The sequence below is a fragment of the Electrona antarctica genome (genome assembly GCF_951216825.1).
Source record: "Electrona antarctica genome assembly, chromosome: 8".
NCBI classification, from domain to species: Eukaryota; Metazoa; Chordata; class Actinopteri; order Myctophiformes; family Myctophidae; genus Electrona; species Electrona antarctica.
The window spans coordinates 51,761,103-51,779,902 of record NC_136789.1 but is presented as its reverse complement, the minus strand read 5'-3'; the positions used below and the strand labels follow the sequence as shown (position 1 = coordinate 51,779,902).

Below are 18,800 nucleotides of genomic sequence, written 5' to 3'. Positions count from 1 at the left end.
ACACTTAGTAGTATGAGTATAATGTTTGACCAGGAGTATCTCTGCTTTGACTCAAGTACACTTAGTAGTATGAGTATAATGTTTGACCAGGAGTATCTCTGCTTTGACTCAAGTACACTTAGTAGTACGAGTATAATGTTTGACCAGGAGTATCTCTGCTTTGACTCAAGTACAGGAGTGTTGAGTTCTTTGTCCACCACACAATTGCTTAACCCATTTAGGCCTGACGTCAAAATTAAAAAATAAATAAGTCTTCTGAAAGAATATATATTCAAAGATTTGTGCCGCATTTTCACGATTTTTCAAAGCTCGTAGCGCGCCACTCGGTGGCGCGCTATGAGCTTGTAGATCTGCTATTTTTCAATAGCTAAAGTATAACATAATGCTTAGTTAAAAACACCAAAAAGGGGTTCCCGCCCAGAATGGGTTTTAAAGGAGGATATTGTCTCCAAAACCGTCTCCAGCTATAGGGAGCCGCGGTGCATTGACAGTAGATAAACTACACGCAGCTGCATGACATGAGACTAATTGATTAGAGCGACAGAGAGAGAGAGGAGTGTGTGTGTACGTGTGTGCGTCAATTTAACAACTGTGCAAATCAGCAGAGAGTGAGCGACGTTTGCGCTACTCTATGCCGAATTGAAGTGGACTCGGCCCCCAGACTTTTTTTTTTCTCCCTGGAAATAAAAACGTCTGGGACAGTCGGACAGTGACCGTATAGTCCTACTACCATCCCAAACTGTCTCATGGTGACGCGCACAGCACGGTGTACAGGACTGTGTGTGTGTGTGTTGTGTGTGTGTGTGTGTGTGTGTGCGTGCGTGTGGTATGTGTGTTTACACAGCGAGGGTCCGGTCTTTTCGACTGCCTCTCTCTCTGTCTGCATAGCTTGACAGTAATGTCATGTTATGACGCGGCACGGCAGAGCCAAGCTGCTGCTGCTGCTCAGGAAAACGCAGGCGTCAAGGTTTTGTTCCACACTCGGCCAAGATGAGCTCGTTATTTCACCCGAGTAAACAAACAACTTTTTGTTGTTAGGTTTTTTAAATGGCTCCCTGTTTTTTTTAAATGTCCCCAGTGGCACCCAAATGTGTGTTTAGTACAACTGGTGAAATGTGAACAAATTGGCCACTTAAACGATTAAGACCATCTGTGCCATTTTAGATTTAGATAAAAAAAAAGCATTATTTTGGCTATTGAAAAATAGCTCATAGACATAGCGTGTTCATTTTGTGCCGGACTATGAGCTTGTTGATCTACTTTTTTTTGAAAAAATCTTGAAACAAACATTTTTAACAAAAATATTTGCTTCTCCGGGGTTCCTGGAACAACACATTTTGAGATGGTGCGCCACAGCCAAACACATATAATTGTGGGAGTCCTTGACATGAAAAGGTTTGAGCGCCACTGATATAGAAACATCTAGGTTTTTCAGGTCTTAATGTGTTAAGCACTTCCAACCTGGCATCCCTCCCTATTTTGGGTATGTCATTCCAATTTTCTAAAAAAAAAATCCTAAATATTTGTCAAAATAATTTGCAAAACATTTCGAGAATCTTCCTAAATAGCTAAAAAAACAAAACAATTTACAAGCTTCTGCATGCACGAGAGCTACTGTATATCTTCACTATTTCTGAAGAATTCCTGAAGGTATGAAAACCGAGGGCTGTTAAAGGCGTGGTTAAAGAAGGCGTTTATACTTTAAAACAGACAAATCATTATGCGTGTGCATAATGAGATGTATGAAACACAACATTCCCCTGGTTCTCATGGTTAAGACCTTCAGAGGCATTCTGTGCTGCGAGCATGCCTGTGGTGACATGGTTGGGGGGAACTCGAGAGGAGAGCGCAGCTCTCACAGGCACTGGTTTACTTTGAGCCTGATGCTTCTGCTTGTTTAGCCCATTCTGGGCAGGAATTCAACCCCTTGTGGTGTTTTTAAACATTATGTTAGTTATACTTTAGCTATTGAAAAATAGCAGATCTACAAGCTCGTATAGCTTGTAGGTCTGCTATTTTTGAAAAATCGTGAAAATGTGGCGCACATTTGGAACATTATATTCTTTCAGAGCGGACATTTTTTAACTCAAATCATTGCTTCTGAGGGGAGGGTCCCTGGAACAACATATTTTGAGATGGGGGTCGGAGGCCAAATACATAAAAAATGTGGGGTCTTTGACATGAAATAGTTTGAGAACCACTGATATAGAAACATACTGTAGAATCCGGTCTAAATGGGTTAGGACCAGCTCTCTCTCTCTCTCTCTCTCTCTCTCTCTCTCTCTCTCTCTCTCTCTCTCTCTCTCTCTCTCTCTCTCTCTCTCTCTCTCTCTCTCTCGATGGATTACATTTTAACCACCATGTACTGTACGGAGCATTCCACTTCATCAATGGACGATGTGTTCTGATGATGAGAAGTATTAGTCAGCAGCAGTTACAGTATTACATGAGAAGTCAAAGTATCAGTCAGCAGTTGTGACATATGGTGTGTGTGTGTGTGTGTGTGTGTGTGTGTGTGTGTGTGTGTGTGTGTGTGTGTGTGTGTGTGTGTGTGTGTGTATAGAGCAGTGGGTCTCAAACGGTCGCTTGCGGAACGTTATCTGGAAAGCATCAAAAGTAATCAACAAACTACAGTATACTATCTATAAATGCACTTATGTCTCCGTAGTTTGAAAACCCACCTTTTCAGACTCCACCATGGCCCATAGCACTTACCCTACCCCCTTAGACAGCACTTTTTAGACTTAGATAGCATTTGAAACAGACTTATAGCATGTCATGTAGACAGCACAATAACAGTACAGCATAGTATAATATATATGTATAGCTTATATGTATAGTGTCATTATATATAGATATGTTCTAGTTACGTTCTTAGCTTACGCATGTTTCTTGATAAATACTTTTTATATATGTATTCCCATGCTTTTTGTTCTTGCTTAATGTAAATCGCTCTGGATTAAGAGCGTCTGCTAAATGCCTAAATTGTAAATTGTCTGTACATCTGTCTGTACGTACGTGTGTACGGCTGTGATGCACGTAACTCAAATTCGACACGCGCGTTCCATACCCCCACAGGGAGTGCAGTGCCCGGTTGTCGAATCGGTCGGACCCACGGTTGTCCAGAACCGCCACAGAAGGCCTCTGCCCGGGCTCTGGACAGCTATAGGGCCCCTGCCCCAGGGTCCATAAATGGAGCTAGGCTGTTATGACATCACAACACTCATGCCTGACAGAGAGACAGATACAGAAATCTCCATATATGGGCATAAAAGGGTGGAATGGGTACTCTTGACACGGGTACAACGGGTATTGCATAGCCGGGTGGGGCATGGATCTCCAAACTTCCATCCGTACCGACGCTGTGCTCTACAGCCGGGCACCGGTCAAGCACTGTAAGAACAGGTCAAACACTGGCCGAATTGTCAAATGATATAAGAAAGAGGCAAATGTTGTAAATATAAGTAATAAGTAAAAAGTAATGCCTCAACTCCCACAATTCCAAGTGCTTGTCGGGTCCGGGGGTCCTTTGAGTTGCTACAGAAGTCATAGAGCCGTTTTAGTGTTTTTTCCCTTTACAGAACAACTGCTTCTCAAAGTGAGTTCTGATCTGGGAAACCCACCGCGGGGGTTCCTTCAGAGGGGTTCCAGCCGGGGTCCCCAGCAAAACGAGGCAGAGGAACAGTTTAATTTCACTGGTAGGCCTCACTCACACGGTCGCAACAGATTGCTGTATGCTTGTTGTATACAAAGGGTATGACACAGCTTGCCCCAATGTATTTCCAATGGGAGTCACATGGTTTGACACAACATTTGTGTTGTATGAGGGGGAGGGGCGCAGTCGAAACACAGCCGAAAGCCAACAGCTTGTAGTCCAAAATGTGGACTACAAACCATGTGACTTCCATTGGAAATGCATTGGGGCGGCCATGCACTCACAACATTCATACAACAAGCATGCATCAATGTTTTAAAGGTCTGAGTGAGGCCTTATTTCACATTTGTCTGCTAGACATTGGTGTGAACGTGAAGAATGACTTTATCACTCTCTCTCTCCACTGTTGTCTTTCCACTGTGCTAAATCTACTATGAATTCAAATCTATGAAAATTGGCGTCCTGTCCTCTCTGGCACAGAAATAGGCCTATCTCACAGCCCGTTTTTCACGCCCACTTCCGGTAAATAGTGGTGACTTTAACATGGGCATTTACACGTTTTTTTCTCTGGAGAATCTAAGTACATTTTCTAATGTAAAAATGTGACAGACCAATATTATTATGAAGCAAACAAGATGGTAAATCAGGTCGAGCAGATAGAACAAACCTTACCTTGAGAAAACAAAAGTTGTAGACTTCTTAAATAACCTCTGTTAACATGTAGCGTCTATGGAGTGACGTCACGCTATCACCACTAACCCCGAAAGGGGGCGTATTTAGGGGGGCGGGGAAATTCTGTGAGATAGGCTTATCATTCCAAATGGGGAGGTCCCTGCCTGCCTGAGGGGGCCTGATACGTATCATTCTGTATGGGGGACCTTTAGAAATAGAGCTACATTTTGTTTCAAAAGCAAACTCAAGGTTGCAATAATCTGAAAGGAAATTATATTAAATTAGGTTATTATTTTTTTGTATTTTCGGACTGACAAATCTGTTTTTTTCTTTTAATTTTACTGTTATAAATGTTGTTCTTTAGGTTTGTGTGTTTGTTCACAAACATGGATCACGCTGTACTGCATTTTATGATTTGTGTTGTGATGCTATTCTTGCCTGCATGGACCCCAGGAAGAATATAGTCTCCACTACGGTGTATAGAGTAGACCAGGGTTCCCCAATAGGCGGCCCGCGGGCCATTTGCGGCCCGCGGAGCGCCCCCTTGTGGCCCCTTTTTAGGGGGTCCCAGATTAACCTGACTCCGCCAGATGGGGCAGCAGAGAGTACACTGGGTTCCCCCCCTCCTGCTCCCATCTGGGAACTCTCAGGCAGACTTGATGCTCCATGGATCAAGGCAGCACTGTGTATGCCTTGATCCCGCATCTAGCTGCCGCTGATTGGCCAGGCCGTTTGGTGGCCGGAGCATCAAGTCTGCCTGAGAGTTCCCAGATGGGAGCAGGAGGGGGGGAACCCAGTGTACTCTCTGCTGCCCCATCTGGCGGAGTCAGGTTAGTCCCAGATATAAATGGCATTAAATGGGGGTCAGTAGCCTATGCATGTCAAACTGGGCATCCTTTTCAAATGGACCTCGACCTCGTGTGTGCGGACTCGGCCCCCAGCCTGGTACCCTAGTCAAAATATGGCCCTTGAGGAAAATTAATTGGGGAACCCTGGAGTAGACTAATGGGGATCCTTAACCCATTTTGGGGCGGGAACCCCTTTTGGTGTTAGCATTATGTTATGCTTTAGCTATTGAAAAATAGCAGATCTACAAGATCATAGCGCGCCACCGAGTGGCGCACTACGAGCTTGTAGGTCTGCTATTTTTTTAAAAGTCGAAGAACGACTGTCACGGAAACATAGCCTTTTTTTTTTTTTTTTTTAATGCTTCTTAAAGGAGCATTCAGTGATTTGGGTGATTTGGAGAAAAAAAAAACGGTCCACCCGGTAACAAGATGTGCACATGCACACGCTCTACAGTGGGGGAAGTACAACAGACCAACAGCACGTGCACCAATGCCCGCCCCACTTGATCATGATTGGAGGAAGGCCCCTCTCATCCTGATTGGATGAAGGCTTTGCCACCCAAAGCCCAAACCGAAACTAGGGTTTTTTTTTTACCCCAGGGGCTCACTGGGGACAGGGAGGAACTCCTTATATGGTCAACACACTTTATAGTAGGGAGGATTATCCAAAAAATAAGAAAAAATAAGTGATATTTGAATTAAGTGAAATCACTGAATATACCTTTAAAGATGGAGTGCTACAATGTTTGTATTTTTCCAGTTGTTCATGTGTCTATGAGGTGACAGTATTTCACCCTGGAGTCGTTTTGATGTGCAATGGTGTATTAACTTTGTATTTAGGGTTTCTTCCCGGAGGCTGAGCCCTTGATAGTCAAACGTGCCAATGAAATAAACAGTAAAATAGTGACATCAGCCCCTCCCCTTTTATCATACAACTACAGCTGTGGGTGCGGCTTCCACCAGGCAAACCAGCCATACTTAATGAACTGGTGGGCGTGTCCACATAAAAGCATGATTTTAACAAACACTACACTTTTTGGAAAAAGGTTCTTCCTCCTTATATCATAATAATACCTGATGATCATGTTTTAGGGTGGAAAAGAATCGTGGCACTCCATCTGTAAAGAAACATTAGAGTTTCATAATGTTGCATGGCACTGTTGTTTTTGGGTTAGGGTCTCTTGAATAGTTTTCATTTCGTTTTAGTCACATTTTAGTCACTCGGAATGTCTTAGTGTTAGTCTAGTTTCAGTCGACATATAAGATTTTAGTCGACTAAATCTACAGTTGATTTAGTCGACTAAAATGTATTTTGGCGGGCCTTGATGCCGTCATAATGACTGTTTTTTTCCACCTGCTGAAAATAGCTGATCTCCAAGCTCATAACGTGTCGCGCTGCAACGTGTTGTGGGCTTGTAGATCGGCTATTTTCAGCATGCAACCGATTGTAAAATGACTTATACTGGATCTCTTGTCCACTAGTCCCTTCCTAACATTTTAGTCTAGTTTTTATTTGTTGACGAAATTGTCAATATATTCAGTCTTCGTTTTAGTCATCATAGCTTTTTTTTATTTTTTTTATTTAGTTTTCGTCAGTGGAAAAAGCTGGTAGTCGACGAACATGTTTCGTCTTAGTTTTAGTCGACGAAATCAACACTGTTGCATGGCATGGTTGAACTTCGCTCAAACAACTGGCCTGCTCTTCCACTTGTCCAGTCTAAACTGGGAAAATCCGCTTTCTGCTACGATGCTCCTGCAGTTTCATGGAACAATAATCTACAACTCGCGCTACAAATTAATGCCCTCATATGCCATGGACAATTTAATAACCTGCTCTTAAACCCTCCCTAACCTCACCATGTAACTGTTTTTAACCTACTAGTTGTCTTATATTATTGGTCTCATTTTGTTGTTTGTGTTTTTAGATCCGCATGCGTCTTAATTGTTGGTTTTGTATGTGTGTGTAATTTCGACAGCGTTGCAAATGAGGGGTAAACCTCACAATGCTCTTTTTGAGAACAACTAAAGGTTTCAATTCAAACTTCTATCACAACACCACTCAACTGTGCTCTCTCTGGCTGTTTTCAAAACTCCCAGCTAAACAACGGACAGTTGTAACTCTGAGCAAATTTTAACCCTGAACTTAGCTTAGTGGGTCGAATGTGGCCTATAGAGCGTTGCAGTCCCGCCCCCTACCAGGGCCCAGGAAATGATTCCCCGTTCATTTTCCTCATAGACATTACATTTTTTTTTTTTTTTCATTTAAATACCTTTTAAGCCTCGTACAAAGCCAACTCGAGTTGTGACAAATCATGACAACAAACACAATTTTTCGGGCCGAACAAATAATTAGAAAGAAGAAGAAAACGGCAGGTTACAACACTTTTGTTGTTTTTCTTCTTTGTAATTATTTGTTCGGCCCAAAATGTTGTGTGTGTTGTCATGATTTGTCACAACTCGAGTTGGCTTTGTCCGCGGCGTAAACGTCTTTAAATAATTTATACTTTATGAAAAGCCTATGGAGAAAATGAACGGGGAATTCACTTCTGGGTCTCAGGTCGTCATGAAAGGGGGCGGGACTGCGACGCTCTATAATGCATGTAACTCGGGTCTGAAACGAAAAGACTTGAGCATCGCTGGATTAGACGGTTCCGGGGAACACGAGACCTGGAGGTGGACGCATCATATTGTAACGACGCGCCTGCAAAAAAGACCCTGCCGAAACGGAGCAAGTTACAGCCCCAGTCGACCGCCCAGACGTATACTCCCGAGACCACGTGATCGACACTACAGAGCGCCGAAGTCACTGACGTCACTCGCTCATCCTCTGGTTCTGCCCGGTTCACGGAAGTATAATTTCTCTATGGAGAATAACATGGGGTCATCATAAAATTGTTTCATACTGTATAAGCGTTATGGTCCAAAAATAAACAAGCTGTCTCGGCGTTATTGTCTCTGTATCGTTTGCGACAGTCAGTCACTCATATGATCTGTTTTTAGCGAAAATTTTACTAATTCAGTAGCGGTAACAATAGCGTTTTCTCTCAGTCAGTTGATTCTTCATATCCGAGTGTAAAGGCCGGGGTGACATGTTTATTTTTCAAACACAGTTCTTATATGAGGCGATCTAAAATCTAAAGTCTGCCGCCTGAAGACCGGGGTTCGATTCCAGATCAGTGCGCGAAACGGTGTAAAAAATAATCGATTCAGAAATGCGTCGCGATTCGGCTGTGCAGCAATGCAATGCAGCCATGTGACATAATCGATAATCCAAAATATTAATTATATATCGTTGCTGTTGGGAGGAAACCACCTAACTCCATGTTTGAGGTTTTGGATTTTTGCATAAATCAGTGGTTATTGAACACCCCTTTGTGTCGGTTAAAATATATTGAACCAATGCAAAGTATTAAAAAGCGCTTCGGACAAAACCTCGTAACTCCATTGGACCCTCAAACTGTCTGCTAATAAAGCAACTAACTCCACCACCTCTCCCCCCCAAGTCATTGACACTATGGTATATAAAGTCACAACACCAACATTGATGAGGCAGTATGGCTTTGTTTTGAAAATATACGATTTTCTTCGTTTCTCCTGAAAAATGGATATTTTGTCATTTTCAGAAAAATAAACATTTTGGAGTCAGTTAATTTCTTCTTGACAGCAGAGATACAGTATAATGTAATCCTAAATAATACTGTATATAATATTCTGTAATACCAGTCAGACGCGAGGCGTGAGGGCTATCCACCTGGGTGACAGCAGACTGCTGGCCGAGCGTTGGCGTTTTGGCATGGGGGGGGGGGGTTAGATCAACATATGGAATGAATTCTGTACTGGCCATATATGGAGCGTGGCTTGAGTGTACAGGGTTTGATTAATCAATTTAGACCTGAGTTAAAAACATTCACTTTGAAAGAATATATATTAAAAGATTTGCGCCACATTTTTACGATTTTTCAAAAATAGCAGACCTACAAGCTCATAGCGCGGCACTCGGTGCCGCACTATGAGCTTGTAGATCTGCTATTTTTCAATAGCCAAGGTATAACATAATGCTTGAAACACCAAAAGGGGTTCCCGCCCAAATTTGTCAGTTCAACATATGGAATGAATTCTGTACTGGCCATATATGGAGCGTGGCTTGAGTGTACAGGGTTTGATTAAGTCAGTTCAACATATGGAATGTCAGAACAGGTCAGCATTGCAATGGAATGTATACGGCTAACTGTTTGTAGGCTACTCAGGGCTGTACTCCCGTGGTTAATAATAATGTACAGAATGGTACCTGCCAATACTTATATATTCGTTTTTGAATTTTGAATGCAAAAATAGCAGTTCTAAAATCTTGCCAATGCGTTGCGATGTGGAGTTTTGTGTGCTGTGTGAGTTGGCTGATTCAGGAGGAGGGGGTGACTGACAGGGGGGCTCCTCCCATTGGCTGATCAGGAGGAGGGGGTGACTGACAGGAGGGCTTCTCCCATTGGCTGAGATGTGTGGTTACTCATCCAGGTGGAAACATAAGTAACCTCTGTGATGACATTTATATCGGATGGCGTGCGTGCGTGCGTGCGTGCGTGCGTGCGTGCGTGCGTGCGTGCGTGCGTGCGTGCGCGCCTGCAGAGGGATATGCAAAGGCAAACAAATGTGTTTCTCTTGGCTTGACAGTATGTTTAGAATGTTGAGGCACACATACCTGGGGTTTCCCCCTGCACTCCCCTCCCCAAATGGATATACAGTAAATGGCTAAATATGAAAAATGTGATGTTTATAACTATAAGCCATGTGTTACTATAAGCCATTGTGGTTTGTGCTCTACTACAGCAGTGGTTCTCAAACTTTTTTATGAAATTGACACTCATTAGCCTGCGGACCCCCATTAGAAAATATAAGCCAGGGACCCCCATAAGAGAAGATTTAATTTCAAGGACCCCCCGGGTTTGACCTGAATTAGGCTACGGTCCCCCATTTAATGGCATTTCTATCTCTGGGACCCTCAATGTATATTGTAAAATCAAAGTTAATTGTCTCCACCAGGCCGAAAGCATGGGGAGAGAGTATGTTTTGCACTCCGTCCGTCCGTCCGTCCGTCTGTGTACAGCTAATCTCCGGCACTGTTAACTCGGTCGGTGCCAAATTTTGCACACACACTCCCTGGATGCCAACGATGAACCTCTGCCCCAAATTCTCCAGAACGGCCTGTTATAGCGCCACCAGGAGGCCGACTTTTGAAAAACATTTTTTTTTATATTACTCAGTTTGCAGGATTGGCCCGTTTTGAACGAAAAGCCTCAAATCATGAACGCAGCGTGCAATTTACGTGAAATCTTTCATGGACTTTCCTACTAGGCTGAGGAATATTATATATCCCACCCTTTTCACATTGGCCTGTTATAGTGCCACCAACAGGTGGATTTTTGCAAAACATTTTTGGAACAAAATGCCTCAAATCATCCAAGGCGTAAGAAGTAAGAAGAAACGGCACCCTTTTCACATTGGCCTATTATAGCGCCACCATGAGGCCACAACCTGACCTGGCCTGGTGGAGACCTGTGCCCCGAGGAGCACTTTATCTAGTTTAACTCTGAGGGCAGTATTATGCGTGTCTTAAGTACCAGGTCTTATGACTTAACTTAAGACCTGGAGGCGTGGTCAATGCCATTTGGCCACTCAGAATAGCCAAATGGCATTGACCACGCCTCCAGGTCTTAAGTTAAGTCATAAGACCTGGTACTTAAGACACGCATAATACTGCCCTGAGACTCTATAGCGGGTCCATTTGGTTCCATTTGTATACACTCTCTGAGTTACAGACCCATAAGGGTCCATTTGGTTCCTGCTGGGAACCCCCTTGAACTCTCTTAAGGAGTCCACTTTGGGAACCACTGCATTACAGCACCTAGTGCTTGACAAGCAAGTATGATTTAGTATTAACCCATTTAGACCCGAGTTAAAAACATTCACTCTGAAAGAATATATATTCAAAGATTTGCGCCACATTTTTACGATTTTTCAAAAATAGCAGACCTACAAGCTCGTAGCGCGCCACTCGGTGGCGCGCTATGAGCTTGTAGATCTGCTATTTTTCAATAGCTAAATTATAACATGAAGTTTAAAACACCAAAAGGGGTTCCCGCCCCAAAATGGGTTCATTACTCCAATCTAAAGCTGCTAATATGTCTCCTGGACATTTCTATGAGTACATATATGGACATAAGACCTCCCTGTTCCTTCACTGGATGCTGCACTTAACCACAGCTGGAAGAAGAAGTACACAGACGTTTTACTTATGAGTAAAAAGTAGAAATAGAAAGTAGAGAAAGTAGAAAAAGTACAAAATACTCTGTTACAGGTGAAAGTTCTGTATTCAAAATTAACGTTTACTTGAGCAAAAAACATTCAAACGTGTTGGTTATCGAAAGGTATGAAGTAAAAGTATATTCATTATGCAGAAGGTCCCATTTCACACATTTAAACAAAACGTGTGTAGGCCTAAATGTCGATCTACAAGCTCACGACGCTTCGCGTTGTGAGTTTGTAGATTGGCTATTTTTTTTTGAATAGCCGAATAAATAAGCATACTAACTAGAGCTGTCAAATAATTATAGTGGAGTAAAAAGTGCAGTATTTGCCTCTGAGATGTGAAGTATAGATGTATAAAATGATCTGTAAAATCTATAGTAAAAGTATACCTCTAATTGTACTTAACCCATTTAGACCTGAGGACGATTCTACAAAATATCTTCTAAATCCTGACAGTTTTCTGAAAAACCCATGTTTTATATGTCAGTCGTTCTCAAACATTTTCAGGTCAAGGACCCCCCAAATTATATGTAATTGGCCACCGACCTCCATCTGAAAATATGTTGTTCCAGGGACCTCCCCAGAAGCAAATATTTGAGTTAAAAACGTTCGCTTTTTGCACCACATTTTCACGACTTTTCAAAAATAGCAGACCTATACAAGCTCATAAGCGCGGCTACGAGCTTGTAGATCTGCTATTTTTCAATAGCTAAACTATAACATCAAACACCAAAAGGGGGTTCCCGCCCAGAATGGATTAAGTACAGTTTAGACTCGAGGCACTTAGTTCTACTTGTCCACCACTGCACCCATAAGCTGTCCATAATGTCAACCTTCACACGCAGCTATATGTGGGATGCCCAGTGCCCACATCAGCTCCGCATGTGGTACAAACAACCATGTTCTATCTTGTCAGAATAGTGTAGAGAGAGAGAGAGAGAGAGAAGGAACGAGAATAAAACCAAAGGAAAATATAAACAGGATGCGGGGTGCAGGCGGGGGGGGGAAACAAAAAGAAAAAGAAACGAAAGCCTCTTATTGTGTTCGTTTCACAACTTTTATACGTGTAAACACTGACTTCTAAACATTTCGTCTTTTTGTTGTTGTGTTTTTACGAGAGTATATACTATAGTGCCACTCATTACAGTGTCTGTTCTCTCTATTGCAGCACCCGCCCATCCTTTCCTCTCCGAGGAAAAAAAAAAAAAAAAGTTACAGGCAACTGTATAGTGACCGAGGCAGGGAAATTGACCAGAAAAAAAAGACTACGCTGCCACACCCTGAGTCACAATTCCCTCTTTTATACAGGCAATGGAACAATGACTTGTTTTACTTCATGCAACCCCCCCCCCCCCTAAAAACAAAAAACCCCAACACATGTATAGGCTATAACAGCACTCAATTCATCGGTTGTTAGACAGGATAAAAGCCTTTGCGATGCTAACCCTGCTTTCCCCCCCTCTCTCTGACATTTTCATCACGTTTCCTTACGTTACCAAGATGATGTCGGGCCCGTCCCGTGTGGGTATTCATGGGAAATTAGCCAAACAAGAACCCCCCTATATCCTATATATATATATATATATATAGTCTCTATTCTGGGTGGCAAACATTAGGCAAAACATTAAATAAAACAACCCACATATACAAGGTCTTAACGGCTCAACAAGGCGACAGACATGTTGTGAGTAGATATTAGCTATTTTCAGTAACGCTGTTTGGTGTGTAGAGTTAAAAAACAGGAGGGGGGGGGGGGGGGGGGGGCAGCTATAGCACAGAGAGCCCTGGGGGATTCCGGTCAATTGAGTTTATAGGGTTTAAGTGGTTACATTTTCAACATGAATGAACAGCCGCTTGTGTGTGTGTGTGTGTGTGTGTGGTGTGTGTGTGTGTGTGTGGTGTGTGTGTGTGTGTGTGTGTGTGTGTGACGTGTGTGTGTGTGGTGTGTGTGTGTGTGTGTGTGTGTGTGTGTGTGTGTGTGTGTGACGTGTGTGTGTGTGTGTGTGACGTGTGTGTCCAGCCGTGAACACAGGATGTAAGCCGGTGTATAGTTTTGAGAGCTCTACTTTAGGAGAGCTATACGTATGTGCATGTGAGGGAAAAAAGCAGTGTTTTGTGTCATTTCATTATAAGAACATAACATACTGTAACAACAACATTTACCATCGTGTCCTGAGCTCTGGAGGTGTTCCGTCAGGTCACATCCAAACACATTGTCGCTCTTCTCTTTCTTCTTGTTGGCCCTCGTCTGCTTGTTGCTTTTATTCTTCATGTGGATATCCCAGTGATGATATTCCGAAAAAGACAAAATCCTCGAAGATGAAGGCAGCGATCGATCCACATGACCCCTGAGAAGGCAGTCAGATCAGAGACACACACACACACACAGACAGACAGACAGACAGACAGGCCAAAGAGCGACCAACCAACACACACAGAGAACTCCCAAAGATCTCCCTGCATCCGCTCACATCTTGACGAACCCGCACACTGACTGACTGACTGACTGACTGACACACAGCCGCGGGTAGGCGAGGAGGAGGCAGAAGAAAAAAGGCTTGTGTAAAGAGAGAGCAAGAAATGACGTCACTGTGGGAAAAAAAACAACATTTACAAGAAGAAGGGGGAAAAAATATCTTTTCAAGTCTTTCCCAAAGAGATGCCGAGTTATCAAAGAAGGAGACAATGTTTCTAGAGTCCTCGTGTAACAGCTGAAGCGCAAGAGGAGTGTCCACGCACACACACATACACACACACACGTACACGCACACAAACACACACACACAGACCGACTGGCGTGTTGTTATCTCTCCAGGCTGTGCAGAAACAGCATCAGCATTGCCTGGTGGTTTCCTGTTGGGGTTTTTTTTTTCTTTCTCGACCCCAGCCCACACACGCACACGCACACGCACACACACACAGTCACACACGCACACAGACACGCACACGCACGCATGCACGCACACACACACACAGACAGTCACCCCTTTCACTGACTCCTTCACCGTTTTTTCCCCCCGTCCTTCTAAAAAAAACATGCATGCATCAAGTGGACTGAAGCACATTATCTCGAGACCATAACTTATTTTCTTTTGGGGGCTGTGTGTGTGTGTGTGTGTGTGTGTGTGTGTGTGTGTGTGGGGGGGTCTTCTTCTTCCCCTTCCCCGCCGGCTTCCAGTTTTGGTAAAAAAAAATAGAGAAGAGAAGACGAGAGAAGAGGAAGAGGAAGAGAAGAGGTGCACGTGTGTGTGTGTGTGTGTGTGTGTGTGTGTGTGTGTGTGTGTGTGTGTGTGTGTGTGTGTGTGTGTGTGTGCGCGCGTGTGTGTGCGTGCATGTGTGTGTTTGATGAGGACTATAGGAGGGAGAACAGCTGACTTCTGATTCTCTCGCTAGGTTCAGAAATGTCTGACCCCTTTCATCCATATCTCTCTCTCTCTCTCTCTCTCTCTCTCTCTCTCTCTCTCTCTCTCTGCTCGCAATAAAACTCGGCCTTATATATTTCCCCCTGTACGGGAAAAAGCAGCTTGCTCAACGTTGCCTTCCTGAATGCTTCCCCAAAGTACACAATTTCCTGTAGCAGGAGAACTCGCGAAAAACAATAACAGGCTCTCTGGTGGTTCTGTTCGGGAGGAAGAAGGAAGTGGGAGGGAGGCAACTGCATATGGAGCTGGGGAGAGAGAGAGAGAGAGAGAGAGAGAGAGAGAGCTAGGGCCTGAAGGGCACAGATGGGAAGTGGGGGGATGGGGTGGGTTTGGGGGGAGAGTGAGGGGTGGCGGGGGGTTTTGACACATGGTTCTTGTTACTAACTGCTTGCAGAGTTCTCTATCCCTCTCTTGCTTTAAGCCGGACCACATACCACGACACGACATACACCACCAGACACTGCAGGGCAAAACATTGGCTCATATCGGTCGGTTCAAACTTGAACGAGGAAGTGGAAAGTGGACGCTGAGAGATTGATCGTTTGTGTAGTATTTGACGTCCCTCGCTCACTGTATACTCCTGAGTTTTAGCCACTTAAAGCCTATAGGCCTATATTTGTTGAGCAAACAGGGTTCCCCAGGGGCCGGTATCTATACTATCTAGGCAACTTGGGGCCGAGGGGGGGGGCCTTCCTTTCATCCGCTCGACATCAAATCTCTTTCTCGGAGGGAAACGGCAGATCTACAAGCCCACACACTGCTTCGTGTCTGTCGAGACACGTTGTGAGCTTGTAGATCTGCCGTGGGACATTTCGATCAAATGTGCCACATGGGTTAGGACACAACCTTTGATACGCTCCCGTCTAACAAAAAACAAACATGTGCACTTAATTGTGCAGGAAACTATGATTTGAGAGCTTTACAACAGACAACAGACAACTATTAGGGGACTAGGGGCATTTGAACACATGCTGCTGCCAATACCAATCACAATGTGGGACTCTCACGCCTGAAAAATCTTTGGAAATTAGTTCCAGGGGGTCCCTATAGCTAAATGATAGTTTGGAACCAAATGGACCCTTATATGGGTCTGTAACTCTGAGAGTGTACAAATACAACTCTCAGAGTTAAATTAAAAGTCTTGGAAATGAAGGACTATATAGCTGTTCCACGCAAAGGGGGACATTATCTGGTCACATCATGTCACCAGCGGTGACACACCCATTCTATGATGCCACCCCACACCACTAGTCCTCCTGACTGAGACACCACCAGTGCACCACCGTGCACGTGTCGCCATTGTTTCGCACAGTGATTTATTGCATGCAGGGGCGTTTTTTTGTGGCCTGGCGGCGTGCGACAACAAGCCGCGTCGTCGTCGTCGGTCAGTAAATCGTTTGTTTGTCTTGTGTATATACCTACTTGAGGGAGTTCCAGGGGGTTGCGATACCGTGTTGTTTTTGGCAGCAAATTTTAGTTTTAGTCATAGTTTTCATTTCGTTTTTAAGTCACATTTTAGTCACCTGGAATGTTTTAGTGTTAGTCTAGTTTTAGTCGACTAAATATCATAAGATTTTAGTCGACTAAATCTACAGTTGATTTAGTCGCACAAAATGTGTTTTGGCGGGCCTTGATGCCGTCGTAATGACTCACACACAAAATAGCCGATCTACAAGCTCACAACGCGTTGCAAGCTTGTAGATCGGCTATTTTCAGCATGCAACCAAGTGTAAAATGACTTATACTGGTCCACTATAGTCCCTTCCTAACATTTTAGTCTAGTTTTTATTTGTTGACGAAATCGTCAGTATATTTAGTCTTAGTTTTAGTCATCATAGCTTAGTTTTCATGTAGTTTCCATTTAGTTTTTGACATTGGAAAAAGGTAGTCGACGAACATTTTTCGTCTTAGTTTTAGTCGACGAAAACAACACTGTTGCGATAGATATAGATAGGAACTCAGAGAGTGAACAAATGGAGTTAAATTAACAGTGATTCCACAATATAAATAGAAGATAGAGATTATATATTTCCAGAGATATATGGGGGGGTCCCTGCAATGTGGCATATCTTTTGAAATGGAGGTCCATGGCCTAACAAATGTCAATTTGGGAGTCCTTGACATGATAACGTTTGCTGGTCTCTCCCATGCACTGTTGAGTAAAGTGTGTCCTAGGCCTACCTTTTATTTGATTTTTTACAATAGTTGTACATTTAAAAACTGTGTACATTGGTGACTATAACTATAATCTAGCTGATCTTGAGGCCTACAAAAACTAGTCAACCAGTACCAACAAGGTCGACTAGTGGATTTACTAGTCGACTAGTTGAATAGTCGACTAGTTGCTTAAAGCCTTTGTTTTTGTGTGCCAGAAATTGTGAGATGCAGCTCAAAAGTTACCTAATGATCTTAACTAAACTGTGTACATTGTGTAAGTGTCCTTGTATCTGTTTATATACTGAGCTTGGGTGAGTAGTAGTGTACACATGACATGACATCACAGCCTTGAGGATGGGAAATGTGGGGGTGGCGGGGAGTTGTTCAAGAACGGATGTTTAAAAATGTATACATCATATTAATGAAGAATACCAAATTATAACTTTTTTTTTTCTCCGCGTGATTTGAATGTCCGCTGTTTTAAAATTATCTATTATTTGCCCTGCCTTTGCTTTCTATTTCCTTACCGTATATAGATTTTATTCGTGTTCAAAATCTTTTCAGACCCTCTCAAGTCTTGCCAATAAACGTGCCTGACCTTGGGAGGGAAAAGGCAAAACCTAAACTCTCAGGGCAGTATTATGCGTGTCTTAAGTACCAGGTCTTATGACCTAACTTAAGACCTGGAGGCGTGGTCAATGCTGTTTGGCCACTCAGAATAGCCAAATGGCATTGATCACGCCTCCAGGTCTTAAGTTAAGTCATAAGACCTGGTACTTAAGACACGCATAATACTGCCCTCAGTGTGTGTGTGAGTGTAACCTCGCCTCACCAGGCTTTCCACCACCTCGGAGGAAAGCCTGGTCTCTGTTTCAAAAGTCCGTATGATCCTGTCGGGAGCGGATGATATCGTTACGTCATGTTGTATAGTATTGTTTTGTAGGCGACAGGTAGGAACCACAGGCGGCAACTTCCTTTTCCCTCAAACAATAAAAGCACTCGTGGCCTGTAGCTTTTATTGAGAAAAATCGGTTTGAGGGAAAAGGAAGTTGCCGCCTGTTGTTCCTGCCTGTCGACTATCATCCGCTCCCGACAGGATCATATACCCTAAATGAAATGGTGCCCAGGCTAGTGTGAGTGAGTGCTGTTAAAGGAGCATTCAGTGATTTGAGTGATTTGGAAAACCACCCAGTCCGCCCCGGTAACAAAATGTGCACATGCACGCTCTACAGTGGGGGGAAGTGCAACAGGCCAACAGCATGTGCACCAAGGCCCGCCCCCACTCGATCATGATTGGAGGAAGGCCTCTCTCATCCTGATTGGGTGAAGGCTTTGCCACCCGCCACCAAAACTGAAACTAGGGTTTTTTGACCCCAGGGGCTCACTGGGGACAGGGAGGAACTCCTTATATGGTCAGCACACTCTATAGTAGGGAGGATTATCCAGAAAAAAAGAAAAAATAAGTGATATTTAGATTAAGTCAAATCACTGAATATACCTTTAACAGCCCTGTGTTAAGAGTATTGTATTTGTAATGGTTCTCTCCACTAGAATTTCACCTCACAGCGTTTACAAGCTTCTAAACTACATGTATATCTCTCGTCGGGGCTGTTCAATAATACTGTAAATACATTATGAGAGCAAAGACCTTTTCGAGCTTGTAGATCTGCCATTTTTGAAAAATCGTGAAAATGTGGCGCAAATCTTTGAATGTATATTCTTTCAGAACGTTTTTTAACTCAC

General features: G+C 43.5%; 1 protein-coding gene across 1 annotated transcript in view; it reads right to left on the bottom strand.

The window, feature by feature from the left end:
* arhgap31 (Rho GTPase activating protein 31) overlaps positions 1-13,861 on the bottom strand; it is a 57,154-nt gene extending 43,293 nt beyond the window's left edge. The window contains exon 1 of the mRNA XM_079507141.1: positions 13,642-13,861. Within this exon, the coding sequence (XP_079363267.1) occupies positions 13,642-13,750 (109 nt within the window). The 5' untranslated portion in view covers positions 13,751-13,861. The remainder of the gene's footprint in view (positions 1-13,641) is intronic.
* Positions 13,862-18,800: the final 4,939 nt, after the last annotated feature.